At 37.8% G+C, this 17064-nt stretch overlaps 2 protein-coding genes across 6 annotated transcripts in view; one reads left to right on the plus strand and one right to left on the minus strand.

The window, feature by feature from the left end:
- Positions 1 to 172: 172 nt before the first annotated feature.
- Positions 173 to 3282, minus strand: Spag1 (Spag1 axonemal dynein assembly factor). Its single transcript, XM_034323159.2, has 10 exons — positions 2891 to 3282; positions 2545 to 2818; positions 2245 to 2458; positions 2003 to 2164; positions 1799 to 1926; positions 1631 to 1734; positions 901 to 1570; positions 723 to 846; positions 475 to 645; positions 173 to 401 (listed from the first exon to the last, which is right to left on the minus strand). Exons 1-10 carry the CDS (start codon positions 3040 to 3042, stop codon positions 322 to 324), a joined length of 2079 nt encoding a protein of 692 aa, XP_034179050.2. The 5' UTR covers positions 3043 to 3282; the 3' UTR covers positions 173 to 321.
- Positions 3283 to 3923: 641 nt separating this feature from the next.
- LOC117603741 (ras-related and estrogen-regulated growth inhibitor) overlaps positions 3924 to 17064 on the plus strand; it is a 157035-nt gene continuing 143894 nt past the window's right edge. For 4 of the 5 annotated variants that reach the window (XR_013062966.1, XR_013062967.1, XR_013062968.1 and 1 more), the window contains exons 1-2: positions 3924 to 6038; positions 12697 to 12753. Coding sequence is in view for 1 of the 5 variants with exons in the window: in XM_034323189.2 (XP_034179080.1) it covers positions 5978 to 6038; positions 12697 to 12753 (118 nt within the window). In the remaining 4 variants the exon portion in view is untranslated. The remainder of the gene's footprint in view (positions 6039 to 12696; positions 12754 to 17064) is intronic. The other variant, XR_013062969.1, reaches the window with a different exon arrangement.

The raw sequence follows: 17064 nt of genomic DNA on the forward strand, positions 1-17064 counted from the left end.
TTCAAATTCCACAGAAATGGAGATGCATAGGACATTCTGCATAGTAGCAACCATGCTGCACGGTAAGTTTTGGGAATTCATTCTAGATCATTGAACAGATCCAGTGTAATAAAAGAAAAGATACATTCATAATGTTTTTTATTGATCAAATAACATTTTTCTTATAATAAATACAATGCATGTTTATTGCTTATCGTTATATATCAAACTAACAATTAAATACTGGGGTATTTCATTATTTAGTACTATATTCTGTAAGGTTGGTACTTGTCGCTGTAATGTCACTACGAAGTTCAAAAACAGCTAAGAGCGCGTGTATTCTCAGATGCAATAAATTTGCCGCAAAGACGAGACTTCTGACATTCCATGTTCTTCTAAGAAATTCAGTATATTTTTTATCGCTGTGGAATGAAAATAATGGTTACCATAACTTTATGGTAAGTTTGTTTATGTAAAAATTTCAAAATTTGGTACCTTGCTTATCTTTGGCATTCATAAACATATTTATGATTGAAAAACGTTGCACTTGGCTGAATGATTTTAAAAACTTATTAAGTATCTCTGTATCATTGGATGAGCAAAAATGTTGTTCCAGGCAGTGTACAATAGTACTAAACATGTCCCCGTCTAATTCATTCCCTAAAACTGGAACACCCCTCATTAAAAAATCTTAGATCCTTATATTTCGGGCCATCGGGCCTGTGATGATTATAAGTCCATACCTGAACTTAATTTATCAATGTTCAACGAACGTAGTAATTGAGCATGTACTTTTAAATCAGTATCGTTCTTCAATGACTTCCATGCTTTCATAAAATCGTACGCGCTTTCGATGTTACTGAAATTCTGAAAACATTTCACGTTAATTAAGAATTTCTTATAAAATTAGCAAAAACATACCTTTGGAACATATTTCTCTGATTTACTAGTTTTATTTGTATACTTATCAGCTACTTGTACTTTTCTCGGCGACCACTTAGTATCGTGCTTTCCATTCAAATTACAATTTTCTTCAAGATTTCTGTTCAAATTCCTGATACTCGATGCGTTTATCGTTTTGTTATCGCACTTGTTATTTTTATTTACGGTTTTAGATTTAGCTATCTCCTTCGATTCGCTTTTAACAGCCATGGAATTACTATCGCTAGATTCTCTAGGTATTTCCTCGATAAGGACTGAGCTAGCTCGTTTAGAAGGCACCGAACAAGAGAAAATTGATTTCGGTTTTGTAGTTTGAGGAGAATCGTTCTTTTTCTGCGCATTGAAGGAACGATTATTTCCTTTAGAAGAGGAATCTATAATTTTAGCTGGTCCTGATGTATTTTTTCTCTCAGTTTCAGGTTTCTTAGGAACATTATTTTTAATCGTTACTGTTTGTTTCTTCTCGTCCTCGAGACAATAATCGGCTTTTATATGCGGCCTCGGTCCTAAATTCTGCGAGGGTCCTGGTGCTCTATCACAGAAACATATACTGTTTTCTAAACTCAATCTTTCTTTGAATTGCTCGTTGGAATTTTTCGTAGATTTCAATTTTTCATTTGTATCTTCTGTCTGTTCTTCAATAGCCATCCTGTAAGCATCAGATTCAAATAGATAAAGTTTAATTCATGAAACTTTTTAAATACCATACCTTACTTTTCTAGATTCACAGGGTTTCCTTAATTTTTTCACCCCAGCTATTGCCACAGCATTGGTTGGTTCTAGTTTCAAAACAGCCTCGTAATCTGCTAATGCCTAAACATTTAACGAAGATACAACAATCGTACGATATTCGATGACATACTATTTGTTATAATACCTGAGACGATTTGTCGAGATGCTCTAAAGTCACCGCTCGACGAAGCAGAGCTTTGATATTCTTATATTCCACGCTAAGAACTACATTGCAATCGTCGAGAGCATCTTTATAACGCTGTAGTTTAATATCTAAGGAAAGATATCATAAATCATATACTTGATTATAATTATTTTGCAATGTGTTTCCAATAATTAATTGTCTTACACGTCATTGCACGATTATTGAACGCAGTTGCATTCGAATCCATTTTTATACTTGTACTATAATGTTCTAGAGCTTCTTTGTAATCTCCAGCTCTAAACGCCTCATTTCCTTTTTCCCTTTCCTGCTCTGCCATCACGTTCAGTTCAGTTCCGGTCAATGATGCTGATAAAATGATTTTGATTTACTTAAAATAATTATTCTCTGTAATTTTTTTTATTACTATTTAGAAACTTTTCTTATACCTTTGTCGATAATTGTATTTTTCTCCAGTTTCTTTCTCTCAGTTATTTCTTTCTGTTTTTGTTGAAATCTCTTGGCATCGACTCTCTGTTGTTCATCTCGTATATCTATTTTATTTAATTCGGTGTCGACATCGTATTTATCCCAGGCGCCATAGTCGCACGAGGAAAGTCGCTTATTTTTCTTAGTATTCTTCGAATTTATTGCTACAGGTTTCTGATCGGAGGGAAAAATAGAAAAAAAAAAAGAGAAAAATATTACTTTCATTTATATTGTTGACTTAGAATGAATAATTTATATACTTCTGTGATTTCTTCTTTCAGTTGCCTGATATCCGGTTGAGGAAGAGGATCTATCAAAGTAGCTCTTCCTTCTTTCAAATCTTTCTCCCGAGACTGCATTTCCGACGTCCAGGTATTTATATCTTTCTCAATTTCTGTGTATTTGTTCGGTTCTAACATGTTTAGTCTGAGAATGGGCTCGGATTTTCTTAATATTATACTTGTCGGTTTGAGAAGAACTAAACGTTCCTCCGCGTGTTTCGTCAAGTCTGGATAATATCCTTCTTCGCCGGAGCTATCAGTACGAACAATTATATTAAGTTTTCTAAGAACTTGAAAACCCCGCCGATTTGTAATTGATACTTACCGAAGTATAGTTACTATTCTTTCCAATTTCTTCCCGTCCGTGCATTCAGAAATGTATTCGTACGAAAGATGTTCTACCGGAACATCGTATTTTTGTAGCAATGATTTTTTCTCGTTTTTCACGACGCGAACGTCTGTATCGTTTGCATTCATAATGCTAGAAGAAAATACCGTGTTGATGGATCTCCTTTTCGTCAGAGTTCAATTACTTCGGTTACTATGGCTACACGCACACCAAATTATCAATTTTATCTACGAAGGTAGTAACATACCAACAATTCATTCCCTTATATTCGATCATTAAACTAGGACTAAAGTTATAACTGCAGTTATTTAATTGAAATATTCGTTAGACAGGCGCCAAAACTTTTATTTAGTGGTTAACCTCTCTTTCTTATCGCATTGTTTGTACCCTCTGGTTGTTTGGCGCCAAATTATAATTTAAATTTAAGTGTCGGTATTTATCAGTCGGTATTTTATCGATATTGCTTAGTCGGTTTCTTACCGACCAGTAGCTACGCGGATGGTGAAAGTTCAGCAGGTTATACGTAGATGGCGCTGGCGTGATAAAAAGCGGCGCTTATTTTTAAAAATATAAACCACTGAGACTTTTTTAACAGAATCTTGCTAGATTTTTAAGTGGCAGAGGATTAATCATGTTACCGAATATTATAAATAATTAAATGATCTCTTGAACTGCATAATTAGAGAAAACCTATGTTATCCATTGAGCTAAATACAATTACAAACCAGACATTAATAACAAATCCAGCACGATAAGCTTCATTCATACCTTTTATCTAAAATATTATTTATTATCATAACAAATATTTTTCGAGCCGATAACAATGGTGTTACGATCCGTGGAAGTATCGAGACTGTAGGAAAAATCATCGTGACCGTAAGAATAAGTGGCTGCCTAGTTACCTGTACCGGCGGACACGCGCTTGCATACTAGCGCTCGCGCATCGGTCTCCGCTTACCTGTTAACACGGCAGTCACCTTGTAGCGTGGAGCGGAACGCCATGTCGTGGTCGAGGCGTGCAGTGAGCACGCTGGAGAGTGCATATTAGACGGCGTGAGGCGCTCAAGCTCGAGCATTCGCCGACGAGCGGTCGGTGAGGTCGGTGTCCAAGTGTTTTCGCGTATCCGCGACCTCGTTTTCGTTCGCGTACTCTGATTCGAAATTTGACAAATTTCACCGGACCACGTAACAGTGAGGAATATTAATTGAAACGAACGAACGCGAGCTACGTAGCAGGTGGTTCGAACGGGAAAACTATGTGAATTTATTGTCACAAGTGGATATCAGGTATTTATCCGAAGCTTCGCACATTTTTACGTCAAACGATTATTGTAAAGAATGGAAGCGACTTCTTCGCGCAAATATCGGTAACATCTGTTCGCTGTTTAATATTTGCACACGATGCAAAGACCTTCCGGAGGTCGTATCGATACCAGGATTCAATGGCTTTTTCGTTACACCTGAATCGTCACTTGTAAACCGCTTTCGAGATATCGTTCATCTGTATGTAAACACACCCGTAGTCTTAACCTCTTTTCTCGCTTGGTACGCCTGGGTCGTGTCAGTTTGTCCGTGTCCGTCATCCAACGAGCACCGTATTACAGTTGCCCGTCATAAAACGTTTCAAGTGTGAACTAGCTCGAACCGCTAAAGAAATTTTCTCTTATTTTTCTTGTAATTCCTCCCCTGAAAATCCAAGTATCTGTGTTTTTCCTTGTAAAATTCGGTAGAGAACCGTTGATTTGTCAGCAGTCTCGTACACGAAAAATCGTGGGCCGAAAAAGTTTGGAGAAAGAGAAAAAATTGAAAACGGCGCGACGCAGGAACAGTAAGATCACGTGGGCGGTGTTCGAAGTCTAGATCTCCGCGCCTCTCGCTTCCAGTATTCATCTGTCCGTCGGAGAGAGCGAGTGGGTCCGGTGTTGGCGCTCGGTGGCGTGCGCGAGCGAGCGCCGTCTAACCTTTTTTTCGTAATCGGAACGAGCCGACGTTGGCGGCGCCAAGCGAGAAGAGAAGATGAGGAGGGAGGCCGTCGACCCGTTATAAATGGAACTAGCAAGACAGCATTTCTTGAATCGTTTCTTGTGTTATTATTCGCAGCGTGTCGGCGCAGTGGCCCGCGTGTTTGCTCGCGGCGCGACCTTAACGTCGTCGTCCGTCGACATAATAATCATCCTGGTCCAGGAGGCGCAGTCGAATCGTCCAGGCCAGCCTGGAAAGTGTTTTCGAAAGGAAAAAAAAAAGAGAAATCTCGTGAACGAGAAAGTGGCATTTTTGAACAACACTCTTAAGTGTAACTCCGTTATTTGCTGACAAACTATAGTGTGACGTTTCTGGTGAACGTTGACGCGAAAGAAGAAGGGTAGGTCGCCGGTGGCGACACCGCGGCAAATTCCAGAAATCTGCAAAACGCGGAAAGCGGACGGCGCGGTTGATAATGCGCGCCAACTACCGGTTTCTACGTTGCAAAATCGTCTGAAGACAGTCGGTGCCGGCTTCGTGAGAGGATTGCGACGATCTACACCGGTGAATCAGAATCCGAGAGCGACATTTCGAAAGATCGATGTGTCGCCGAGTCTAAAAAGGTGGCTGTTACTCAACGCAGTTTATCGCGCCGTTGGGGAGCGTGCTCGGAATAAACGTCGCGTTTCAAACTGCTCTGTGAAGTTGTCTCTATAAGTTCGAGCGTGATTAGTGGATGCGCGACAAGCGTTCACCGAGTGCAGTGGTTTTTACGATGCCAGTAAATAAAAGACAAAATTATCAAAGAATCAAATCGCGATCAATCTTCTGTTATCGAATTTAACAAGAAACGATGATCTGAAGTTTGTTCTTAATCGAACGGGCTTCTGTCGAGATTAACGGTTCTCTTTGTGTAAACATTGACGGACTTACAAAGCTACCTTGACGCTCGTTCTTTGCAAACAGTTTCTTGCCATTTTTCTCTACATGTGCGCGATGTGAATGGATCTTGTACGGTGAAAAGTAACGCGAACAGTGTTGTATAAAGGACAGTATATAATGTACAAGGGCGGTTCGAATGACACCTAACATCCACATCTGATGACAAACGTCAACAGAATCAGGGTGGTCGTCCTCGGCGGCCCCAGAGTCGGAAAATCAGGTAAATTAAATGTTTCCTGCTTAAAATATATTGTCAATGCTAGACGTCCACTTACGAGATACCGCGTGAGCGCAAACGCCTACGCTGAATGTCTACTCACGCGGTATCGCGTGACCGCTGGATTATTTTCAAATATTTTATTGGATCAAAGAACTTTTGTTGTTATATATGAATTGAAATATGAAGATAGAATAGAAACAGATATAAATACAGGCAACTAGTGACGCACTTTGGATATGAGAAACTATTTTCGAATGAAAAATAAATTCTTATAAATAAGCTGTTCTGTGGCCGGAAATCTTCTTTACTTACTCGTGTTTCGTATCACTGAAACGCTTCCTAAGAATTGTTGCTTTTGCAAATACTATTTTTCATTTGTTCTAATGTACCCCTTAACCAGAATAGTAGAAACATACACGTGTGGTCAGACACGTTGAAGCTCCACTTATTAATAGCTAATTTTTAAATTTAAATTCATCAGATGAAAGTTCTATGTAAAACGATGATAGTTTTTTTTAGATGGAAAAAATCGACGGTTTTTTTCTTTTATAAATTCTTTATATAAATTACGTTGTTTAGTGCAAATTTTGCATTTGCCTTACTGGAGCTTTAGGAATCGACGCATACAAGACAATAATACTCCTTATCTTTTTATCGTCGCATTTCTTATTTCTGGTATTGCTCTTGTTGTTTTTACGATTTTTTTCCTTAAATTCAGATTACGTGGCTTTTTGTTTTCTTTGTTTCTTTGCTTTTCTTATACTCTGCAAAGTATACTTCCATGATTACGTGGACCAATGGTTCTCAAACTTTTTTGCCTGATGACACACTGAAATCATTATCTTTGTAATTAGTTTTTATTAATATTTGGCCTTTTACAAATAAACAATCCAAAATTTCGCGATACCCAATTTGAGAACCACTGATATAGACGTTGTATCAGCCGTATCACTAATCACTAATGATACACTTAAAAGTGTTAAGTTACGACCAGCCTAACATTCATAATAATCAAATTAAAGATTTCCCTCTTCGGGAAATCGAAAATGTGTATCGGAATACACATGTGTCCAAACATAATTATCATAGTAATTTATAATTCCGTACATATTGCGTTATATTCGTGGTACAAAGAACAGCTATAAGTGTAGACAGTAAAGAATTATAATATTTGCTTTGAAGGATGGAATTATTACTTCATTTATTTTTAATTAATTATACTCGGAGCTTAAAAATGCTGCGTCCTTAAAGGATTAAAAGAGATAAAAAAGCACCTACTTGCAGAAGGAATATTTGTATCAAAATTTTAAATCACTAAAGAGAAGTTACTTTAAATATATACATATTAATTGCATGTCAATTATAATTTTGCATCATATATTCAAAATCTGCAATAATGCAACTAGTAGTTTTTTTTATTTATTTACAATGTTACTTTCGACCTCAATCTCCTCTACCTAATTACTCGACCTATCGATAGTAGATATTGCTTATGTTCGAAACAATCGAATTCCTCGAGTAATCGTAGGATCTATCGAACGGCAAACGAGTGTTCGATAGGAGGCATCATTGTGTTACGATTATGGGAAGGTGCACACCATCGGTATGGATTATAAACGTATCAGAGAGGGATATTAATTACGGTGGACAGTACCAATATTGTGTCGTGTAAAGCGTGTAATTTCTGCACGTCTGTCTAATAGACCGGCGACGGATTGAATGAAAGTGCCGTTAAGATGAATACGTATAGTCTTTGCTATAATACATCGCATTAGTTAGCTCGACAGTCGTGCGACCAGTACAAAACGAACAAATCAAGCCAATAAGGATAGTTCAATGACCTCGAATTAATTCTATTAATAAATCGTCGAATCGATATCACGGTCGAACGACGCGAAATTTTAATAATAAATCACTTCGTTAAGTTTCCCTTTAGATACTGTCGTTTAAAGAGAATTTAAGAGCACTTGAAAATTCTTATCAAAATCTCAAGAGTCATTGAAATGGTGAACTCTTGATTTTTAACACTAGGTTTACTTGATGCATTTCGAATTTCACAAGGAAAATTACAGAAATCATTGAAATTTTTCTTCTGCCACGTATGATAATAAATTCATTTTCTTCTATGTTAAATATTACATAGTTTCAGTTATAAGTTAATAGTGTATAATATGTTATTTTTAAAAGAAAATGTGTGAAATGCGTCAATTTGATGCTTGTCTGTAAAGATAAGTATGCAAGAAATGTGTCTGTAAACTTAGTGTCAATATTACCTACTCCAGATCGTTAATTGTAACAATTAATTTGTAATAAATGTCGTTCGTCGAGCACATGTACAACCTGATCTCATACTTACGATAACTTTGAATATCGCTAGATCTTGAGATCTATCTAATCTTAAGGTCATCTGAGATCCTGATCGTAAGTCCGTCTGAGATATCGATGCTTCTTAACGAGCAGATTTAAAGTGTTTCATTAAGAACGTTCGCACCTTTCTGATTAATTAGCGAGTTAAGCGTCGAGTTGAGTTTTATTCAATCCCTTATTAAAGGGCAACTATAATTGATAGGTTGAGGAGGAGTGCTATTAGCATCACCGTAATATCAAGTCTAACTTTCTTTATTTCTATCTAAATTTCACTTCAGAAAATAACCTTTTCCTTATCTTGCAATTCAACATTAACCCTTTGACTGCTGTGGAAGCACATACGAGTCCATAATTTATTTCCTGTATATTTTAATCATAATCAAATAAAAGTTATCAATTCGTGTTACTAATTACACAGTATATGTTATCAGATTATAATGACGCGACGAAACAATGAAAAAATAAATTGAGAAACGAAGAGAAATAAAAGAAATGATAAGTGTTATTGACTTAATTCTTATTTCGTACACACAGAACGTTTAAGCCCAGAGTAGATACTCAGCAGTCAAAGGGTTAACATCTACTTTATTGTTTTTTTTTTTATTCTGCTATGAATTGCCATCCAAAGGCAACGATACCGGTCAATCGAAAATTGCGTTCTCACACTGAATGCTCGATCGGAAAACGGATATTCCTGACTCGCTGGAGAATCCGTAAAAGTCGTGAGAGAGAGAGAGATAGGCTGTGTGTCTGTTGGCGGGTATAATAAGGACCTCCTTGGACGTTATCGGATATCAGGCTGAGAGTGGTCAGCAGGTCGTTGAGCTACGAAAAATCCTGCACGGCAGCAGGTTCAGAGATCTGGACATCCGATACATCCGTTCTGTTACCGAGCATGCTCTCCCGTTTGCCTTCGACCTATTCCTGCATACCGAGTTTACGCACCGAAGACCGTGCCTTTTCCTTTCCCTTATCACCTTCCGGCGAATCTGCCGGTGTTTCCACCCTTCCAGAGTAAAGAATTACCTCGTGCAATCGGAATCCTTGAATAAACACAGATTTTTTATTCTTTTGTACCTCGAAGATTACATCTACCTTCTAATTGGAATTACTTCGTTCCCTTTGAAACTTGGATTCCTCTTCAAGGATTTCGTTTGAAAGGATATTGTAACGGTAGCGTTGAAAATTTGGCAAAAAGGATCAGAGGAAAATTTGATATTTTAAGTGCTTGAAGGAGCTAGTATCATTTTTGGGGGATGATTTCCATGGTGCATTGGGACTTTTTGTGAATTTCTTTGAATCCCCAATTTATTTTATCGATTTTTATGATTTGCATATATTATAGAGTATATTAAATAGACGGAACATCCCACGATTACGGTCAGGACCCATTTATCTGCGTTAACGCTTATTGAAGCGGCAATTGGAAGCTGGTGCACATTTCCATGTCGCGCGAAGTATACATAAATTCATTTCGGCCGAACGACTGACTTTATTACCAGTTAAAAAGTACCCAGCCAGACGGGAAAGGGAAAAAAGCGACAGTGTCGTAATCGTTATTTCATTCTTCTTATCCGCTTCGCAGCGTTTTATTTCATTTTTCAAGCCGATCAATGCTCTTCACTTTTAAACCGAAACCCTTAACTCCCAATTGTTTCTCGTTATCTTTCGAACGTTTCGGCGATAATTAAAAAGAAATCTCTTAAATCAATTTCGTCGCTCGAATTCCTCGGCGCACTTGCGTTCCACGTGGCCCTTAAATATTCAACCAGTTGTTTCAATATTTTATAACGCGAATTTTTGTCTGTCAAGAGAGAAACAAATTCGGTGGTCGACACACGCGTGCGTCTGTTTCAGGAAACGTGTGAGCATAAATGAGCGTATAAAGAATGAATCAGCCGAATCCGGACGATTTATCATCGTACATAAATCCACGGCTCGAAGCCTCGTTTGTTCTTCTTGATTCATACGATCGAGCTGAATTCTTAATCATATTTAATCGCTAAAAAGCTGTAAATTTTGGTAGATTTTAATCAGATTACTTTTAACTCTTTATTATTGAATTATCATCTATGAATAAAGGGTTAACTCCTTTGCAATAATACTCGAGTCTCGTGCGAAATTAAGTTCCTCGTATCGATGATAAATCCTGTATTTTTTCGTTCGTGTACATCGCTATTCTGACGTCAAGTGCGAGAGAAATGTTTTAAAAATACCGACACCGAGCGCGAGTACGGCAATAGCATTAAAAATAAGTATTTTCTACGATGAGGTCGGATAAAATGAACGATGGAAATGAAAATATTTCGATGGTATCTGAATTCTAGCCATACTGAATTCCGTGCGCTCCGAATTCTAGGGAATCATTTAAATTCCATATGGTCCAAACCACCATATGGTCGAAAATTCAACCTATCCATCTAAATTCCACGGGATTCTAGCGAACCCATCTAGATTCCCCGGGCTTAAATCAACTCCGTTACTGAAAGCTCGTTCTCCGTAAAACTCGACAACCGTTTCGCTCGAGGATCCTCGCCAGCTCGGCAGCTGACATTTCAGGTAATCGCAATTTGTATAGCTTTGTGTCGAACGAAAATACGTGTAAACTCTCTAGCCAGGCTGCGGAGGAAAGTTCAGAGCCGAGGGAAATCCGAGACACGTATCAGATACGTAGAAGTTCACCGTGCGACGACGTGAAATTTATTGCTGCGAGATCGTAGAATCGCGTACACGTGAACTAGCCTAGGCCTATGCCTAGACTCTGTTGTACTTGTCTCGTATTGTTGCGAACCGTGTCGTGCGCGATCCACCGAAGAAACTCCACCGGCTTCGTGAATGCCTTCCTCTAGTTCATAAGTCTGAATTGAACGCGTCAACGGAGCTTTATCGTTTGAATCTCGAACGATCCTCGTGGCTCGTAAATTACCACGTTACGTGGATCACGGATGCGGGATAATGCGTGAAACGAATCCGTGAAAATCCGGGGATGAAAGGTGGTGTACGGTTTCACCCTTTCGTTAAAAGAGCGAGGGAAGTCTTCCGGGTACGACTCGGATTTTTTAATATAATTTCGTAAATTTGGGTAAAAATTAAATTCAAAATAAGTGAAACTAGGTAAAACGAGAGAGAGAGAGAAGTTGTTTTTAGATAAGGAAGAAAGTTTGTTGGAAAGAAGGAAGGGAGTTGGTTCCCGCAGCTCTCGTGCCGGTGAAACGGGAAAAATTGAGCGTCAAATACGTAATAACGATAATTAATGGCCACGGTGAACAGGAAATGTCATTAATAGGAATGCTCGTACACTCGTCCCAGGACGTTATGAATGCTCATACGTATACGTGTGCATTTGTAATAAATTTCTTCGTTACTTACGTACGAGACTGAATTCAACATGTCGCCGACGTGTACGTATCCTCTCGTTCGACCCTTGAAGACTTATCGAGTACATAGATCCGTGCTGGTCGGTACTCGTCGAGTACTCTCGTATATATTCACCGTTTATAAATCTGTCGTCGTAGCGGTTCGTTTCTTTTAGAAATACCAGCTGGAAATGTTGGAAGTTGATTCACGTAGCGAAACAACTGGTTCGTTTTACTTTCGACGGTATTTATCCATAATATGCTTGATGAATTGATATTGATTGATTTGTGAGTATTAATAATATTATTCATTCTTCTGAACTTGAACGTGGGTAGATTATTTGCAAATTGGAGAAATAAATTATTTATTCTTACTCCAAATTCTTGGACTTTATGTAATTTTAATACTTCAAAATTGGGATATTTTAATATTCTAAGATTCAGTGACAATCTTTTAGGGTTCTGGATATTCTCTATTGATGTCGTGATGTAAATTTCAAATTGAAAAGGAAAGATTCTATTATCTGATATGTGGGAAGTTGCGATCACCGATTCTACCTATATCTATTAAATATAAACTCGAAAAGCTTATAAATCAGAGAAACCGCGTCGATTAATCGCTTTTCACTTACGTAAACCAGTTTCAGTTAAAATTAAGAAACGTGCCAGCGGAACTTTCATTCGGCCTGATATCAACCGCAAACGTATTTCAATAATGTTAAAATACCGTCGCTAAAATCTGTTTGCTAATGTTACAGTATAAAAATATAATGTATTATATAAAATAAGATATTAAAATGCAGTAAAAGCGAGCGTGGAACACTCGTATTTGCAATTTTAATTCAGTTCAATTCGCTTGTTTGTTACAAATTCTCGATTTCCACCTTTTCAGTAATATATTTCATATACTTAATTAGATCTTGTTTTTGTTTCAGCTGTGGTCGTGCGCTATTTAACGAGGCGATATATCGGCGAGTACAGCTCAACCAGTGGTGAGTCTTTTGAACAACAATTTTTCTTATTCTTTTTTTAAAAACGTAATTGAACGTTTCGGTTCTTGAACACGTTTGAAAATCAACAGCATCCAGCTTTTCCAATCGGCTTAAAAATATCCTCTCTTCGGGTAGAAATACGTAGACTTCAACTTGTCGGTGCAGCTTTTTGTTTTGCTCCGGATCGACTGATCGCTTCATTACTTCGGCTGCTTCAGAAAATCTTTTAGTTCTTGCTCTTTTAATACGAAATTACTTTTATAATGAGAGAGAACGGTGCCTTTTTTGGAGGGAAAAAATCTTATCTAAGATTTGATATTTTGTTATACAGAGTAAGTGAGATACAAATGTTGCAAACTATTATCTTGGAAAATATAGCAATTATCGACCTAATCCTTGTTTTAAATTAAGTAGCACGAAGTGCTTAATTGTGTCGTGTATAAACTATTTTTTTAAAATACTACCATGGGTTCAGAATTAAATCGAAAAAATTCATGCACCGCATAATCAGGCATTAATCAGGTAATAATTAAAAATAATTAGGTATCGATCTAACTATTTGAATTAATTAAATTAGGCTGCTGTCGAGCTGCTATAATTTCCGGGATAATAGTTTGTAACACTTTGTCTGATTCACCCTGTAGAATCTATCCAGATTTTCGTCTCGTTTTTCATTCATCGAACGATAAAAGAGTATCAGCCCGATTATCCTATCTTCGTTTACGGAATTCGATAGGCGGGAAACAATATTATCGATGGTGGTCTTGGATTCGATCGTAAAGAGGGACGTTGTTCGCGGAATCATGGTTACCATCATCCCTTTTTTTCCTCTTTTGAAATCACGGTCCGACTCTAAAAGCGATCGTTGCGGTTCGCGGGTACAAATTGAACGATCGCGAGAACGACGCGACGGTCTGAAAGGGTTGGGAACAACTTCTTCTTGTCGTAGTATCGAATTCTCGGAATGCGGGTTGCAGAGCTGCCGTATAAACGCGATTATCTTAGACTCCTTACCGTGCGAGTTCCAGTTCCCTTAAGCTATGCATACCGAGAGAATCGTGCCGCCGCCGCGCCGGCTCAACGACAAGATTTTCAAGAAGATTTCTTACGCTTTTACAGCTTTTTCTTCTTTTTCCCCGCACTCCACGGTTTGCCTGCTCCGCGGTATCGTGCACGACGCGAGAAACAGCAATGAAATCGTAAACGAATGCTGGAAACTTGCAACTTAATTGGAATGGCGATGTCTACCCAGTTTTGTAAATTCAAATGGTCGAAGAATGTTTTTCTTTGTAAAATTCTTGATAAGTGGAACTATAGCTTCGGATATCTACTTATCAATTCTTTAAAATATTATCATTGAACTGTTCTGTCTAGGAGGTAAAAATATTCAAAGAACACGTTCGCGAAGGAAAAATGTAGAGCAATCTATTAGGAAATTACTGTCGGTCTATCATTTTCTAGCCTTTTAGTCTACGTTATCTGTTCGTATTATTTCAATCAGTGGAACGCAAATCTCGTGAAGGATTTAATTTGCTCGGAGGGTCTCGCCGGCCGGTGTCATTCCCTTCTCAAGACAGTACAATGGCCCATTTAATAGATCGCTTTTGTTAATCGCGCTACTAGAGGCTGGCTGCTATTATAGTCCCTTGGAAACGCGTTGTTCGCCTGCGTTTTCTCGTTTATTGTTCAGCCCGCGGGGCAATCCGTTTCACGGGCCGTGAGAATGGAGAAAATGAGAGGTATTCTTGTTCCAGTCGATTCTTTCCATCACGAATTTTCCTGCAATTCGATTATTGAAAAATTTCATATCGTTCCAAGACAAATTTTTCCATTTGTCACTGTTGATTGACACCTCAAATTTTCTATAATCAAACGATCAAAATTATTAAAATGAAAATTGGGAAAATTTTTAAATAAAAAATTTGATCATTCAAATTTTATTAATTTTGGAAATTCTAATAGTTAAAATGTATAGAAAATAAAAATTTGTCTAGCGGATGGTTAATGGAAAATCTTGATAAGGGGGTATTTAGATTTTCTCACTTTTGTACAGGCCAAATGGTAAGAGTTATCGAAAACATTCTTGGGCCATTTTCAGTGGGTCAAAATCTCAATGAATGGCCGAAAAAAAATTTATTTTTTCCCGGCCCTCTAGAGCGAATTTCGCTCTGGTTCACTTTAGCTTGTTCTGTTTTATTATACTATTATTTTATGGAGGGAAATGTTAAAGAGAACGATTGAGACGTAGCGGTGTCGATCGTTTCAGTCGGCTGTTAGAGGTATCTTTTCACCTTCCGTTTGCAACCGTGCTGAATGGCCGGTGCTCTCGAAACAATGCTATAATCTTTGCTCTTTTTATCCACGGAAGGATGCTGATTATGGGCGTGGATAACGTTTAACGCTGTTCTCGGTCGATGCTTGTACGGCTGTAATTAGCGAGACTTGATGAATGGTGCTAGACACGAAAGTGGATGAAAGTTTTCTTTCGACGACGATTTACGTGTTCGCGAACACGTGAAAGAAAACGGTTATCTTATCTTTGATGGAGATCCAGCTTCGGGGAAGTGCCGTATTATAAATCATCAATGAGTATTAACAATGTTGAGAGTGGGTAATGGTTGGAAGTTAATTCTTGCCATTGAAAATACAGCTTTGATTCCCGGGGGAATTACATTCTGATAGTTTTAGGATCATTTTCAGAAGCTTCGATGTTGGGGAATTTTGTTGCGAGAAAAATATTGCGCGATTTTAATTCAGGTTTCTTATCGATGCTTACTTAATGATAAATCTTCTTGAAAATTTGTTTTTCTCTTATATTTTCTTAGTATACGAACCGTTCCACGTGACTGGGATGCTTATAAATGAATTAGGTTGTTGCATATCAAATACTGATTTCGAAACATGGAAAGTCTGACACGATTTCATGACATAAAAGTATCGCAAAATAGGACTTATGGCACACCGATTTAAAGCTTAAAGTATTACGAAATTGATTACATAAAGATCTCATGAATATTCTTAACACAAATAGACTAATGTTTAAATAGAGTAAACGATAGATAGATCAATATCCATTGTTTGTTCTAACAAAGAACCATTCATTTTCTATTAAAAATATTAATGAAACGTTTGTATACTAATTTTTATGAGACTTTATACTTTAAATTGACATACCATAAGTGCAATTTGGTGATACTTTTATGTGATGAAATTATGTCAGACTGATTAAAACAGGACACTCAGTATTTCATTGTAAACAATATTTTCCTTCTCTGGAATCTTCAACGATATTCAACATCCTGTCGAGCCGTAAATTAGTTAGAATAAATCATCGTCTCGCACTGAAACTGTCCTCCTAAATCTCTCTCTAATTCCATATTACACCGTCGCGAAGGAAAGAACAAATCATATCCTTTCCGCAAAGGTTGCTAACTCGCTAAACCAGAATTGATGGTGTTACCGTTTCCCCCGGTTGATCGTCTCGAAATTGTTCCGTCTAGCTGGTAGATATACGAGCGAAAAAATCCATCGAACGATTAACCGCATATATCACGAAATTACTCTGCTGGAACCGATTGATCGGGCAGATTAGAGAAACCTGGTAGCCCGAGGACACTTGCATTCTATGCGACCCCGTTTTAACCCCTTTTTCGTCGTCCAACGAACGCGCGACACTAATTTTTTCACACCCTCTTTCACGGTCGACGATCCGATCCGCTAGACTGATTCCCCGATAACATTGCTGACGTCGTACCAGACGGGCATTAATTAATTTGTTGAAAGTACGCGCGGGATAATCGACGCTGGATGTATCCAGGAAGCGGATAATCTTGCAGGTAGCGATGATCGAGCTGCGGGATAATTGCTTAATCGACCCTTAAAGTTAGCTACGGTGACGTCGTCGATGCGCACAGTTGAACGATCGATGGAAAAATGGAACGAAAGTGCTCTGGTATTATAGGATTTATGGAGTAATTATTTTGTACCCTAGATGGGTCATTAGAATAGATTCTTTGAGTTATAAAATTATCGCAGGTGATTTGAATTATTTTATAGAGATAGCTTAAATTGGTTATAAATTTGGCAAAATTCTGTGTAGGAAAGAAAATTAATTTTTCATAATTTAAATTTTATTTAAATTCATATTTTGAAAATTGTATCTGGAAAATAGCTACTTAGTAGCTGATACTTGAACGTTCCCTCTTAAATTGATTTAAAGACCCTCTTGCAGTTGATTAGCATTCCCAGAGTAGAACAATCCGTACGATAGAAAGTAATGGTCAATCAAAGACACGAGCTCGAATTAGATTC

This window comes from Osmia lignaria, chromosome 11, assembly GCF_051020975.1.
Source record: "Osmia lignaria lignaria isolate PbOS001 chromosome 11, iyOsmLign1, whole genome shotgun sequence".
NCBI classification, from domain to species: Eukaryota; Metazoa; Arthropoda; class Insecta; order Hymenoptera; family Megachilidae; genus Osmia; species Osmia lignaria.

What these genes read in the sequence shown, in the direction of transcription:
- Spag1 (XM_034323159.2), bottom strand. Translation starts at nt 3,042, where the DNA reads ATGAATGCAAACGATACAGACGTTCGCGTCGTGAAAAACGAGAAAAAA. An exon ending in ATCTCGACAAATCGTCTCAG is followed by an intron (nt 1,735 to 1,798) that starts GTATTATAACAA and finishes TTAAATGTTTAG; the next exon opens with GCATTAGCAGATTACGAGGC. An exon ending in CATTGATAAATTAAGTTCAG is followed by an intron (nt 646 to 722) that starts GTATGGACTTAT and finishes GGGGTGTTCCAG; the next exon opens with TTTTAGGGAATGAATTAGAC.